We start from the raw sequence: 14,423 nt of genomic DNA on the forward strand, positions 1-14,423 counted from the left end.
CTTGAACATAAAGCTAACAGTGGAAGCACTAGCTTGGAGTACGTCTTTGGAAGGTACTTTTTCATTCCTACTACTGACAAACTGTCTCTATATGCTTGACAGTAGAAAATTACAATTTAAAACTAAATTTTGTCAAATCTAAAAGAATTTTGAATTGCAGAGGAGGGAAGTTCATTGCTTCCTCTGCATGATAGATTCCTAGTCTCCCAAGTTTTTATTTGGTCTCCTGGAGTTACTTATATATGGAGAGCTGAGGTTGGTAGATGAATCATAAGTGTGACAAAGAGAATGAGAACTGTTTTGGAAATAATTTCCGCTGCTAATGCACTGATGTAAATGCCAAAATTACAGGGGAGAACTGCACACTATATAACATACTAATGTAGAAGGTTTCAAAGCTAGCTAAGGCTGGGCTTCTAAAAATGAGCAAAACCAGCCACATTCTTCTCCTTTGCTGGTTCCCTGTTCTTTTCCGGATCTGGGTTGCTAGCTGCCTTGTTGATTCACCTTCATGGGTGAAATGTCTCCAGACTGTCTCACAGCTCTTGAGGGTAATCGTTGACCTCTCTCATAGGCACTTGGTGTCACACTTCAGGTGGCTTCCTTCAGAAACTTCTCATGTTTATGAGCTGTTGCTCTCTGAAATGGGGCTCCGTGTCTTTCCTTTCTTCTCCAACTTGGACCTGATCCCTGCCAGATCTCAAGTGCATTCATTTCTCAGTCTAACTATGTACACCTGTTTAAGGATTAGATTTTGACTTTCAACAAAAGTCAGCAAACAACCATAGGGCTCTGGGGAACTCAGACTAAATGGCTTATGTCCTGTTCCTCAAATATGTGGTGCTCAGGGAAATCACATAGGCTTCAGACAATCTCAGGAGATGACTGTGAGTTGTTTTTGACCTATACATGGCTGGCATGGACAGGAAGAGGGCAGAGTCCAGCTTTTTCCATGCGTGTTGCTATGGATGGTTGTTCTAAGGGGCCAGAAGGGAATGGGTCTGTCTTGCAGAGGCTTCCCCACCCTTTATGAGGGAATGGGAGGCCAAGACTATAGTCAACTATAGTCACTTCTGTTGCTGTCTTCCCATGCGTGAGACATGCAGGGACTGCTGAGGCCCACAAGGCTAAATGTATAACCTTGTGTCATTGCTCATAAAATGCATTACTCAAAATTGATCAGCTGTGTAAATGTTTTGAAAAAACATTTTTTCAAGTATCATATTTTTTAATGTTTCTGATGGAATATTTTGACCTTTCGTAATAGTGAATGGTTAGAAAGCCCTGGATAGACTTTTGGTTTTGAATGGAAAAATAAAACCTTAAAGAATACCAATTCTTCCTTGCAGTCCTTAACATAATAATAATAATAGCATGTCACTTACTTTCCATTACATCATTACTAAAACAGCATAAACACACCAAAGAATGTCAATGCAGAGACTGCGTCTCTGTTATTGTTGGGTTATATGGAAAGGGGTCAGTAGGGAGATTTAGTTATCTGGTCTGGGAATTGTTTGTTTATGAAGTAGGCTTTCCCAAAGGAGTCGTGAGATGGGAAATACAATAGGAAATGGACTTTATGCATGCACAGAAATACCAAAACTGTAAGTGTCATGCGGGAGAGAGGTTGATGGAAACTTGCTATTTTTGCTAACAGATTTTTTTAAAAAAAACTTGATTACGCATCCCGAAGTTTCCTATGCTATTTTGATACTACTGATATCCTCCACAGAGTCCTGAGTTAGTCATGGCAGAAAAATGTTTTATATCTGATAACGTTGACAAGGAACGTAAGCACTTCAGGTGTTTCTATTGATTTTAACAATGGAAAATTGCATTTTTATTGCTTTTAACTAAAACAGTCCTCTTAAGCTAGGCAACCTCATTGATTCTCACAATCTCCTTGAACCCTTTGAGCAACATTTGGGCTTTCCATGCATAAGTAAAGCAGCATGTATAGGATCTGTTCTCTTATAGCAGTGATGCTGAGGGCAAGAAAAGGTTTGAAGATGCACACAAAAACCACACAGGTCTTGAACTGACAGTGACCTCAATCTGCAGTGTTCAGCCTGAGACCTTTGGGCAATCTGGCATGGAAAGAGCAATCTCTGAGAATGTGTGCAGCATCCTACCCAGCACCCCTTTACAGCAAAGTACTCCAGATGTGATTAGTCCTGAGCTAGTCTCCATCTGGGTCATTTGAGTCAGTTGTGCAGTGACTTCAGAGTGCACAACTGGGTGGGTGTTCACCTACTCGATGTCTGTGTGGAAAAGAAAAGTTCACTGTTGGCTTCCCAGGTTGCTCCGGGGATATTTACTGCTCTCAATCTTCAGGTCTGTTCTGTGAAATTATTGTCTGATATAGAACAACACCTAAGCACATGGCTTTGGGCTGAGTGTCCAGCTGACTCGTAAAAAGACATTCAGGTTTTGTGATGCATGGGAACACACTGATGTAGCCTGTAACAACTGCCTTTGGCCCCATTTTTTTGCCTTAGTCACCTGATTGTTGAAGTTGTCTTTCAAAAGTCGTGGTTCCTTGAACTATGTTCTCTTGCACTTTGAGAGAGATTGAACTGACAGTGGTTGAAAGAATCAGCCTGATTAATTTGGACTTTAGTAAGAATTATGAAATGGTGCACATAAAGTAGCTAAATGCTGAAGAGTCGTCACAGCCACTGAGCAGTCTTATTAAAAAACACTGTCTGCTGGAACCAGCTTTTTCTTTTCTCCTGAATGCCAGCTGAGCCAGCACTGAACCACTGCTGTGGAGGTCATGGTCCCCCTTTGAGGAGTTTGGAACTGCATCCTCTCCTGCGGTTGGTCAGAGGTCCTGATACTGCAATGCAGTTACAGTAACAGTTCCTGGCTGATCTGGCTGTGGGCCCACCCATTGGCATCTAGCACTTGGGAAGAAGGTAGACATAGGCAGATGCTGAGCTTGGTCCTTCCCAAGAAGCCAGCTCCTTTTGTGCCAGATATACATAGCAAACTGTCAGTTTGCCTGTTACATTCACTACTGTATTGGATCCGGCTGAGCTGAAGTTCATTTCCCCACTGTAGCCCTCACAGTGCTGTCCTTAGCATTGGTAGCTAGAAGGGTGTTGATAACACACCGGTGTTTTGGCTACTGCTGAGCAGGGCAGGCACAGCATCAGCACTGTAACATTGCTTCCTCAGCCGAGGGCAAGATCCTGAGAGGGGACACAAGTAGGCCAGCTGACCCAAACTGAGCAAAGGGATATTCCATACCATATGACGTCAGCTCAGATATAAAAGCTAAGGCACAGAGCAGGAGGGTAGGCATTCCTTGTCTAAGGGCTGCCTGCTGAGGAACCGTCACATGTACAGAAGTCCTGCTTCTCAGGAGTGGCCGACCATCACTGCTCATGGGAAGTAAAGAATAAACCCTGCTATCTTTCACTTCTGCACATGCAAGCTTGGCTTTACTTTTTGCTTTAAATAAACTGCCTTATCCCAACCCACGAGTTGGGTTTTTTTCCACCTTACTCTCTCCCCTGTCCCACTGGAAAGGGGAGTGATAGAGCAGCTGGGTGGGCTCCTGGCGTCCAGCCAAGGTCAACCCACCACAACTGCTTAAGTGTGACAATGAAAAGCATGGTCTTCTTATCTGGGTTATCAGTCTCTGTCTCTTTATGGTAATTTCTATTTCATGGTCTCATTAGGTGAAGAGTAACTTGCCAAAAGGCTAGTTCTTTCTGAGCTTAACATAAAATGAAGTGTATTTTATTGTGGTATTTTACAGCAGCAGAGTGTTAGTACAGCTGACTGCTCCCCAAAACTGAAAATCAGTGCTTTCCAAATCAGATAGAAAAAGTAATTATTTAACACAGTGTATTATATTACTGACCAGTAAAATTCAAGGCATCAAACAGAAGATAATACTGAGACTGAGTAAAGGTAAAGAGAGATGTATATTTTTTACAGGTTCAAAAGGTTCCAGTGACTGAGTTGCTAGTAATCTCAGCAGAAGCAGACATTATATGGAAATGTTTGTAAGGCAGCAGTGGAAAGATTAATGAACTGCATGCCATGGGATGGAAGTTTTGTATCAAGATGCAAATAACCTCCTTTCCTCTGCTGTGCACATTGACTGCAGACTTACTTGATGCATTAGGGAAGATCATAAATTCTCCTGAATTCTCTGCCATCAACCAATACTTGACTAAACAAACCCTCAGTCCCATACAGTTGGTGTCTGCAATCCTGGTAGATAGGACACTTCATAGCTGTTGTTGTTGCTATTGCAATGCTTACTCCATTAGACAAATATTTAATAATTCATAACATAAGAACAAGATGATGAATCACATTGCCCTGTCAGCTTCTGAGCTCAGAAGTTTCAGGGGAGAGACCTAATGTCAGGAGCAGTTTAAGGCCTTTGCAGTAATGAGGCAGCATATGAGGGAAAGAGACTCCTTGACAGGCTGAAAAGCTACAGGAAAAGTACAGTTAAGCATTATAGTGCAGGAAGCATTTACAGGAAACAGGAGGTGTTGGGTTTTAAGTTTGGTGTAACCTGGAAATACAAATATATTTCAGCTTTTGGTCATATATACGTACATTAACAGTCAATCTGGTAATAGCAAGAATAGGAAAAAAGGTTTGTGGTAATATCAAAGAAAATCAAATTTATTTGGCCTAAAGAAGCCTTCTCATGTCCCTCGTTAAATGACATCTGTTGTCCTTGCTTGACAAAGCTTCAGCATGGATTGTGCCTCTCATTTGCAGAACTGACCTGAACAGATGCTCTTAGTCTGGTGCATGTACACACACCTGTTTGAATCATGATTGATAGTGTTTCCATATCAGCAAAGCATGCTTCGGGGAGAATGTACAAGAATTGCACAGGGTTTTCCCTTTGTCCCCTTAGTACAGAACTGTAACTGAGAATAATAATAGTATCTGGATTTACAGACTGTGACATTTAAGAGAAATATTTAAATATGAGCAGAGGTACTGTTAAAATTGAATTCTGTACTGTAACCACTCTATAGGCTGAAGGTTGGTGGCACTTCTCCAACTATCTCTAGTTACAGGAAGGGGAAATGTATGTTTTGGCCATTATCTCCAGGAGCAGAGGGCAAATGCTTCTTGTTTCAGCTTTGGCTTTGACAGAAAGTCTGATCTTTATGTTTGACTGAATATGGGGTGTAGTGGCTACTTGATATTCAAAAAAAATAGCTACCATAATTGTCAACCTAATGTGGTATTTTACAGGGAGCAGAGAGTTTTGATTTTCTTTAAAAGTCTCACTTTTTTTTGAGGAAAGCAAGATGAATTGTAATGTGCTTGTAATAGTTCGGTCTTCTCTCATCTGTGATGTACATTTATATATTTCAATGGTATATATGTAGTATATGTTTATATATGAATGATAGATACATGCTTATACATTGATAGATGTAGGCCTTTCTGAAAAGGAGGAGTTTTGTCTTGCCTTGCCTTGTTCCTGTCTGATCATTGTAAATATGATCATGATATCCTGCTTCTCCTAAGAGGAGAATGTTCTTAACACAGATTCTATTAATTACACTCAGTAACACACATATCCTTCTTTACTTACTTTACTTTAACATGGTAAGTTGTTTCTGCAACATAAAATAATTGCCTTATCTTTCTCTGTGGTGCCTCATGTAAGGTTTAAATAAAGAGGCAGTACAGAGCCAAGAAAATGAAGGTATTGCCACAAATCAGAAGAGCTGTCTGTGAGCTATGCATGAAATCTTTGTATGGCTGAGAGCTGTAAGACAGGTGCCACATACCTTAAAGAGGTGAAGGCAGAGGATTCTCTAGAAGTGATTCAGAGGCAAGAGACATGAGTTTTTCTGAGCCCTTTCTGAATTGTGGAATGGGGCTGGGCACACAGCTGGGTTCCAGAATGACCTACTAACCACAGCTTCCCTAATGGCTCATTTTCTCCTGCAGCCAAACTGCTAATGAGATACATACAGTACAAGAACAATAGCTTAGCCATTTTCATCTTATGAGGAATTAAAAAATTATGAAGTTAGACAGTAGTTCAGCAGTTCTTTTGGTATTCACAGGATGCTTGGGGCTAAAAACTAGTTACTATAGAATATTAATCTGAAAGTATTGTACGTTAGTCATGTATTAATGTACTAATCTAGTAAGACAGAATGCTGGATGACTTTAAGGAAGCTGATACAACCACCTGTTCCTCCAAACTTGGACTTGCAGAATCTTGGACTTGCAGAATCAGCATCATGGTTGTGTTGGTCATCAAATCCTGGAAATGAAAAGAACTTACGGAAAGAAGCACTAAAACCAAATCTTCATAAATGAGATAGAAAGTAGAAGATGGATACGAAATTCTTTAAATGGGTATGTAGCCATAGAAATGCAGAGGATTATCTGCCCTCTAAATGCATACTAGGGATAATTAAGAAATCTACTTTTATTATAGCAGTTGAAAAGCTGATATATAGAAATACTCCTTTGCAATACAGAGATTATTGTTTTAGGTATTGGTAAATTGAAAAAAAACCCCACTTTAAAATATGTAGGGGATTTTAAGCTTTGTCAGAAGTTAATTTTTATGAAAACCAGATAGATTCATTTCCCAAGAATTAAGTTTTGTCATTATCATTAGGCATTTGACTGCTAAGGCATGTTTAAACATAGGCTACTTTTGAGTCAAAATACATGGAATTGATTGTGTTCTTAACCCCTGGAATTTACCATTATTGTTGTAATAATGCTCAAAAAAAAAAAAAAAAGAAGAATAAAATATAAGGAAAGGGCAGAAGAGAGTGACCAAAAACTTGTTTGAGAAAAAAGAGACTTTAGGGAAGATGGAGATGAGTGCAGGCATTTAGGCAAATAAGAAATAAAGGTTCTCAAAGAAGTTTACAGCAGCTGAAAAAACTTCTGTGTGGCTGGATCAAAGCTCTGTGGATCATGAAGTTACTGACTCTGTCACCGTTGTCATGGTGCCACTGTTGCCATGGTGCCAGCAGCACCAGATTATCCTTTAAGGAAGAGCCTGTGTGTCAGAAGGGTTAAAGGGTTTTCTTCCTTCAGGAGAGCTCAGCAGAGTCTACCTATGAGCGATGTGCACCTAAGTGTGCTGTAATGCACAAACTCATTGCAGTGTCCCCTGATTTCATAGACTGACAGTCACCAGTTAAGTCTGTCAGAGAATGAAAACCCTTAGGGCATGTCTGCACTTTGGTCGGGTTGTGAGGGTACACAGCAGACATGCTCAAGTTAGCTTTAAACTAATGGGGAGAGTTGAGAAGGAAGCCTGGTTTGCTTTCCCCCCTCCTTCAATGTGTTTTACTGTGGATTGTTTCTTTCCCTTGTTTGGGCTGGTCAGCTTTTCAGGTAGGATCATGGCATTGCTGTTTCCTTTGGGAAGAGCCATTATTTTGGTGGTTCAAGGCTAAAACTTCATTACCTTTGCTTGGAAAAAGACGTGTGTCTGCTTAAGATCCGGCCTTGTCAGGGCATTAATTAGTAGTGCTCCTTCAGGGGCTGTATTATCACCTGAAGCCTGTAGGTTAAGCAGCATATATTGTCTTGCTTTTCAATTGGTTACAGCAGACCCCAGAGCAAAGTTGAAAACTCTCACAGTTTGTTTCATTGTATTGATTAATACAACTAAATCAATACTTAGAGGGAGGAGGCTTTACAGGAGAGTTGGTCAGAGGAATTTTGCCTGCATTTGCTGTATCTCTTTTTTAACCGGAGATTGGCCTTTGGCATTGTAAAAATGGTTTGCAAAAAGCCTTTGAGCTTCTAGAAATGATTGCACAGAAAGCCTTGTCATTGCAATAGGCAATATACTTGAAAGCTTCCAGGGAGGTTTTTATTTCTGGGTAGGTCATTCCCAAAGCTGACCTGAAATTGAACAGCTAATACTACTTTGATTTTGGTCTGGTTCTGCATGCAGGATTCATTCAGATACTTAATTCTGCTCAGGATGGAGGAGATCTGTTCACAGCATCTGTAGCTGTTAATGGTGCTTTATTTTGATTGATGATCATGGGGAAAAAAATATTTTTTTTTTTTTTACACAGTTTGTTTGTATTTTTTCCCCTTTGCTATTTACAAGCAATCCTGCTGTACTTGACATTAGTTCTAGTCCCATCCTGTCTTTCTTATGTGTACCGTGTCTGTCATCTTTAGGAGGGATTTTTGCTGCCAACTAATGGCAGGTTTCCAGTGATGGTGCCAGCCTTCCACAATCAGTGAGCTTACTGGTGGTCTTATTAGTGCCTCTCATTGTTCATTGCTGACTTTCTGCAGTTTGAAACCTCACAATCACCACCTGCTCTATGAAGATCTCCTCTCAAGTCTGGTTTATTTCAAAAAGATTTGTCAGTACATGCTGGACCACTTCAGTCAGGGTTTGGACAAGGGAGATCTCGGTCCCTCAGTGTTTTCCCATGTATTTGGCTGTCCCAGTTCAATGCCTTCATCTGTTCATCTGTTTCTGTAGCTACTAGATGTCTGTGAATGAAAGTATTCTTGCTAGGGTGCAGAGAATTTACCCATCTGGCGATGTTTGGTTGCCTTAAATTTGAATATAGCAAAGCCAAGGAGAGCTAGATAGAGATGGCTTGTAGAGAAGCTGAGATGAAAAATGTGTGCAAACAGAGGAATGGTATTAATAACTTAGAAAATTCATGTGAATTGATGAATACGGAAGATGGCATTAAAATATTAGCTCTTCCTTTTTTTCTATTCTGAAGATTTTGGTTTGGTTTTGCTATACTTCCATATCTGACATAACATTTTGTGTGCACATATGTACATATGTCTACTCTGAAGTAAACATATGTACAAAGGAGATGCAACTCTGAAATCTGGGAAATTATTTCAGTGGCTCTCCTTCAAGAAACAAAAGATTATGTGTTTTTACTGATGTTTACCTGCTGTAATTTTTACCTTTTTGGTAGTACTGGATTATCTTGGTGTAGCTGTTTTCAGTGTCACTGACAGTGATCCATTTCCCTGGTGATTTTTGATGATTATCTTAGCAGCAGGTTAAACCATGCAGAAGAGGGACAAAACAAGTATTATGTCTATAAAAAGCTTGATATTGCTTTAATTCCAACAGTAGAATGAAAACAAAGGTTACATACATCAGAAGCTTTTTCCTGATGTTTTAAGAAGATGACCCGATGGTAAATAGAATGATTTATTTTGAACAGTGAGTGAACTTGATGAGCTGTTTCAAAACACTGTCTTTGGAAAAAATACGCGTTTTTCTAAGGACAGAGGTTTTGGCAGTTTGGGGAAGTGAGGTTACAAGGATTGGCTCTGTGTGCACAAATTAAGGAAAACTTTTGTAAAGTATTCTGTGTTCACTTACAGCGAGAACTATGACATTTAACTTTTTAACAGTTTAAAAGTTTCAGAGGCAACATACTTTTTATGTGGTGTGTACAAGTATGGTTGTAATATTAACAAATCATGGTCATGTCAGGACTAAATCCCCCCCATATCTTTCCATTTCAAATAGGAAGATTAAATCAGAATCTAAAATTTGACAATGTCCTCATCTGTGTTCTTGGCTGTATAAACAATATGTTCTTGAACAGCTCAGAAATGCTAGATATTCAGAAGCTACAGCCAGCTTGAAAATCTTTTTCTAAAGTAATTGTAAAGTCAGGGATGAAAGGGATCAATGATAATTTTGTCAAGAATGACACATTTATCTAGCCCACTACTGGCTGGTTTTAACTGATCAAGATTTGACACTCTAGTAGCTGTGGTATAACCACAGCTGGTCAATGGGGAAGGCAAGACAGAGAAGAATACAGAGTTCCACATTCCTGTATCTCCCTGGATGCAAGTTCCTGCTTTGCCAAGGACCAGGAACCCTTAGAATGCCATCAGACTTACCAGTTTTCTGATGTTATGTGTTCAAGAAAAAGATCTAATAGGGAAGTTGGCTCAATAGTGATCTTGCCTTTTCTTAAGATCCTTCAGCAAGAAATTCTCCAAACAGCCTGTACTTTTATTTTGTAATCTATAAAACTAAATTAATTTTTAATTCTAACATAAATTCCATTTTCCCCAATTTTTTTAAACAACATTTATGAAACAAATTTTACTTTCACTTCTGAATGCTTTTTCTTGTCTGACCATGATGTGATTAGGAGAAAGGAGATCATCCATGCCATGAGTTGTGCAGGGGCCTGTCTATCCAAGTTTCTTGGGAACTCTTTAAAGATAGTAGTAATAGTGCGTCCCTCCACTCATGAGTCACTAAAGCAGATTTACAAAAACCAGATGCATGAGAGCATATTCTTTCCTATACCTACTTTTTTCCTGTGCAAAGGTGATTTTGAATGCTGGATTTGTCCCTACTCTGCAACAAGTACTTCCACACATTAGGATATTCGTGCTTTATGGATCTTAGTCTGTTACCCAGATCTTCAATGATGCTGTTGTTTTTCTAGTAGCCAGTAATTCAGCCTGATAAGTGGCAAACTCTGGAGCTCTGGAATTGACTCCCTTCTTCTCTTTGCATCCTGAAGTTGGGCACTGTGTTGTTCTTGAGAACAGCTTGTTAAATGTAAATGACAATGTAAACAGTGTATGGGATGTTTTATGGCATCCAGGCCTGTCTTTGGTTCCCAGAATGATGTTGATCCCTGAAGTTTTCACCGTTTTCTGTGGGGATGGAGACCTGAATTTTGGAATGTCCTCCAATGAAGAAGTTTGATACCTCTTAACTGGCTGAGTTGCCCTCTGTTTTTTTCTCCTGGTTCTTGTTCAGTCCCTGTATTATTACCTGACTATTCAGGGCCAGTCTTTTGTGTGGAGGAGATCAGCCCACCCTCCTCTAATGCACAGACCTCTTCCTAGGTAAGTATCCATCACAAGGATACGCTGATACACAGTGTAAAGAACTAGAACTGGTTTGATTGAGATAACAAACACAGTTCGAAATGCCAAGATTTTTGATAATTTTTAAAATTACTTGTAAATAACTCAGTGATTGAAACTACAGAAATAGTTGAAATCAAGAAAAGTAGGTATTAATAAAGCGTTCCTTTAAATGGGTCTTGTTTCCAAAATACAATGGAATGACACACTAAACTTAGATTTATTTTAGGAAATAATATTTTAACCTTTTTAACCTTTTTTTTTTTTTAATGCAAGGAAGGATTTGAAATGATTTATCAGGATAAAATTCAGCTCACATGGAAATGTTTTGTTAAGTGATGCTCCACTTGGATTTTTTTCCTAATCGTGGAAAGCTGTGTCAGAATTTTGGGAGAAACTTTCAGGATACGGATGTTTTTAAAGTAGCTTTTGCAATACTGCCTGGTCACAGTTCCTTTAAGCAAATAAATAAACAGTCCATGGAGCTGCTCCTGTTTCTAAAATAGTCGGTGTTCAACTATCCAGTCCGTATAATTTGATAGAATAGTGACTGTATGTCAAAATTTTCAGGACCTTTGTTCAAAATGGGTGTATTATAGCTGAATAAAATTTTCCTTTCCACCTCAATTTTAAAGATTCAGCATCAAAATATATTTGGAAATCATTAACTTTAGTTTGCCCTTTAACTTGCTTTCTTTTGTCTTGCAAGCTCATTCCTTTTCCTAAGGCATCTAAATGCCTAGGAGGACAACTGTGACCTTTAAAGTGAAGAAAGAGAGATTACTGCACTTAGCTTGTTGTGATTTGGGTTTTTTTTTAAAGGCCATTCAGAACATCAATGTAGGTGGGTTTTTTTTCAAACTAAATGTGCACTTAAAACACTTCAGAAGATGTTGAAATGTACTTAAAGGAAAATTACCTTCTGTACTATGTCCCTAGATTTTAGATTTTTTTCCTGGAACAAATTATATAGTTAGCTTCTCTGAAGACTTGTTTTTCATTTTTAAATATATTCGTCTTTCAGGTAAACAATCAAAGGTGGACATTTTAGCAATGTGTTTTCCTTTTGGTTTGTTTTGTGGTTTGTTTTTTTTTTCCCTACACACGCTTACTTCCAACCCACATTTTGTCTGTCTTTGGCACTGAGACACTCTTACATAATTTTTAAAAAATACAGCAGTGTTCAGCTATAATAGTCCAAGAGGCTACAGCCTTCATTTTTGCAGAGGTTTGGGATGATCGCAGTAGAATGGTGTATTGTTTCTGATAAAGCCTGTGTTCGGAGGGGGTTCTTAAATGCCTGTTTCTCTGCTGTTGGCCTCGATTCTCAAGTTTCTAATAAACAAGGCACTACAAGGGAGTGGGTGACACAACTTTAAGTTGTGCCACTTCTCAAATACAGCTCTTCAGTTTCTTTTGGGAGAAGAGCTTAAAGAAAAGAATACTCTGTAGATACCACAGCTGCCATACTTTGTTCATTTCTGTTGACATGCTCGGTAATTAGTATTGTATATTTTTATGTAATGAATTAGCATTAACCTGAAATAAACTCAGTGCAGTTAATTCTACAAGCATTCACACTGATGTACATGAGAAATAGTTCCTTGTAGGTCAGTGCATCTGCTGCAATGTGTGTAAGGAGAGAATCCACCCTTCTATAACAAGATGTGAATGTATTTTAGAGCGCTGCATTTGAACTGATGGATATCTAGCCTCAGAGCTGTATTTAGGTAAAGTGCATGAAAGACTCAGCTCCTGAATGGTTAAATTCCACTGTTTTGAGTAGGTGTCAGCTCTCTCTGGCTGCAAATGACTATGCATGTGCACAGTTGCAATATGATCTGCTTGAGTTTTGAAGAATAATTGTGCATTTATGACTTCTTCTTTGTCAGTCTCTTTTGGGTGCATATGTTTAGTTGTATGTTTGCTTGTATGTATACATACAAGAGTGTAGGAGTAGAGCTGATACATGTCGCTGATTTTCCCTTGGAATAGGGGCTCACTTTTTCCGTTGGCTTTAAGCTTTACATCATTGCCTGTGTTATACACTACTGCAGTTGGCAGTGTGAAAATACTTAAGTCAGATGAAATTAGTATCAGGAGGTATGTCTGTGATTGTATTGATACCAGCAATTTTGTGTTTGTGCAGGAATGGAGTGAGTCTGCAGTCTTGTGGTATCCTGCCTGGATCAAGTTCATCTCCTGCTTCATTTCCTCTGTCAGGTGCCTGGTCTATAGGCAAATGGAGAACAATCAGGGTGTGATTTATGGTAATGTCTAGGAAGGAAAAAGCCATCTGTATGCCTGACTCTTCCTAAAGTAGGAAACATCCCCAAATAGGCCAGAGGAGGTATTCATTGTGTAGTCCCCATTGGGCACCATTGCTCCTGTGTGGTGCATACTGCCATTGTGTGGTCTTACTGCTAGCTTCAGATTATTGTCCCCTCTCCAGCTAACTCTTAGAGTAGGGCTGGAGAAGTGACATACAACCACCTCTTCTTCATCTGCCACTGCTGCTCTCATTATATTCCAGGCAGATTCAGAATCTAACTTTTAAAATGTGGCTGTAACAAATGTAGTAGGTATTGACTGATACACTGTTAGTCCAAGCTCTGGTGCACAGAATCCACTATGAAATGGTATTTGCTTCCCTAATGCACACGTAGTAGTGTTTCAATAAGTAATAGATTACGGAATGAAGTTTCTGCTGTCTCCCCTGGGAGTCAACTAGGCAAACAACAATTAGGAAATCTTAGCTGATAATTGTTTAAATGTTTTGTTTCTTAATTTCATCTTTTTCCTTGGGCAATTTTGTATTATCCTAAATAGTTCCTTTCATTCCTTCAGTGCTTGTGTTTTCCAAGTATTTGTAAACCACTAGCAAGTCTTCCTTTCCCACAGGCATTGCTTATCCTAACTGTTGACTGAAAATCAATTCCCCCATCTAATGACTCTGTCACTGTTCTTTGAACTCTTTCCATTTTACATTATCCATCTGGCAACAAAATGTCCAAAACTGCACGCAGGCTGCAGATGTGGTAGCTCCATAGCTGCTGAGGCAGGGATCTGTATGTCAAGATCTAGCTGTTTCTGGGATCAGTACTAGGAAAGTATAAAATCATTTCTCTCCATCTTCTCTGCCCCGGACATCTTGTGGTAATGAGAGATTTGTGATATAAACCTACTGAAGTTGTGGGTTTGTCCTTTACCCTATATCCTGATGTTTTCTTTTTTTTTTAATACACCCATAAACACATTTTAAGCTCTCATTCTCCTCAGAAATGCAAGACTTTCCAAACATGGGGTCTGACTGCTCTCCCCAGTCTGTTGTTGGCAAGTAAAAGCCAGCAGGGTTCTAGGCCAGACCAGGTGGGATGTGTGATAGAACCCTGCTCTGATTCCCTGCCCTTTCTCTGCTGTGTCCTGGGTTCTATAGGAGTCAAAATTGAACTGTGATGCATGACCGTCATGCTGTTTTCTCCACTGATTTCCCAGCCTGATGTTTTGCAGCACGTTTTGCCCATGTTTTCCCAGCA

At 39.4% G+C, this 14,423-nt stretch overlaps 1 protein-coding gene across 4 annotated transcripts in view; it reads left to right on the top strand.

Annotated features, from left to right (window-relative positions):
• Window positions 1-14,423, top strand: part of TMEM241 (transmembrane protein 241) — a 55,902-nt gene that overhangs the window by 37,160 nt on the left and 4,319 nt on the right. For 2 of the 4 annotated variants that reach the window (XM_027675228.1, XM_027675218.1), the window contains exon 14: window positions 10,778-10,866. The exons of 1 other annotated variant lie outside the window; for it this stretch is intronic. In XM_027675228.1, the coding sequence (XP_027531029.1) occupies window positions 10,778-10,866 (89 nt within the window). Of the gene's footprint in view, window positions 1-10,777; window positions 10,867-11,596; window positions 11,646-14,423 lie in introns of those variants that run through there. One more of the 4 variants, XM_027675232.1, reaches the window with a different exon arrangement.

This window comes from Neopelma chrysocephalum, unplaced genomic scaffold (genome assembly GCF_003984885.1).
Source record: "Neopelma chrysocephalum unplaced genomic scaffold, ASM398488v2 Primary Assembly neopelma1_22, whole genome shotgun sequence".
In the NCBI taxonomy this organism is placed as follows: domain Eukaryota; kingdom Metazoa; phylum Chordata; class Aves; order Passeriformes; family Pipridae; genus Neopelma; species Neopelma chrysocephalum.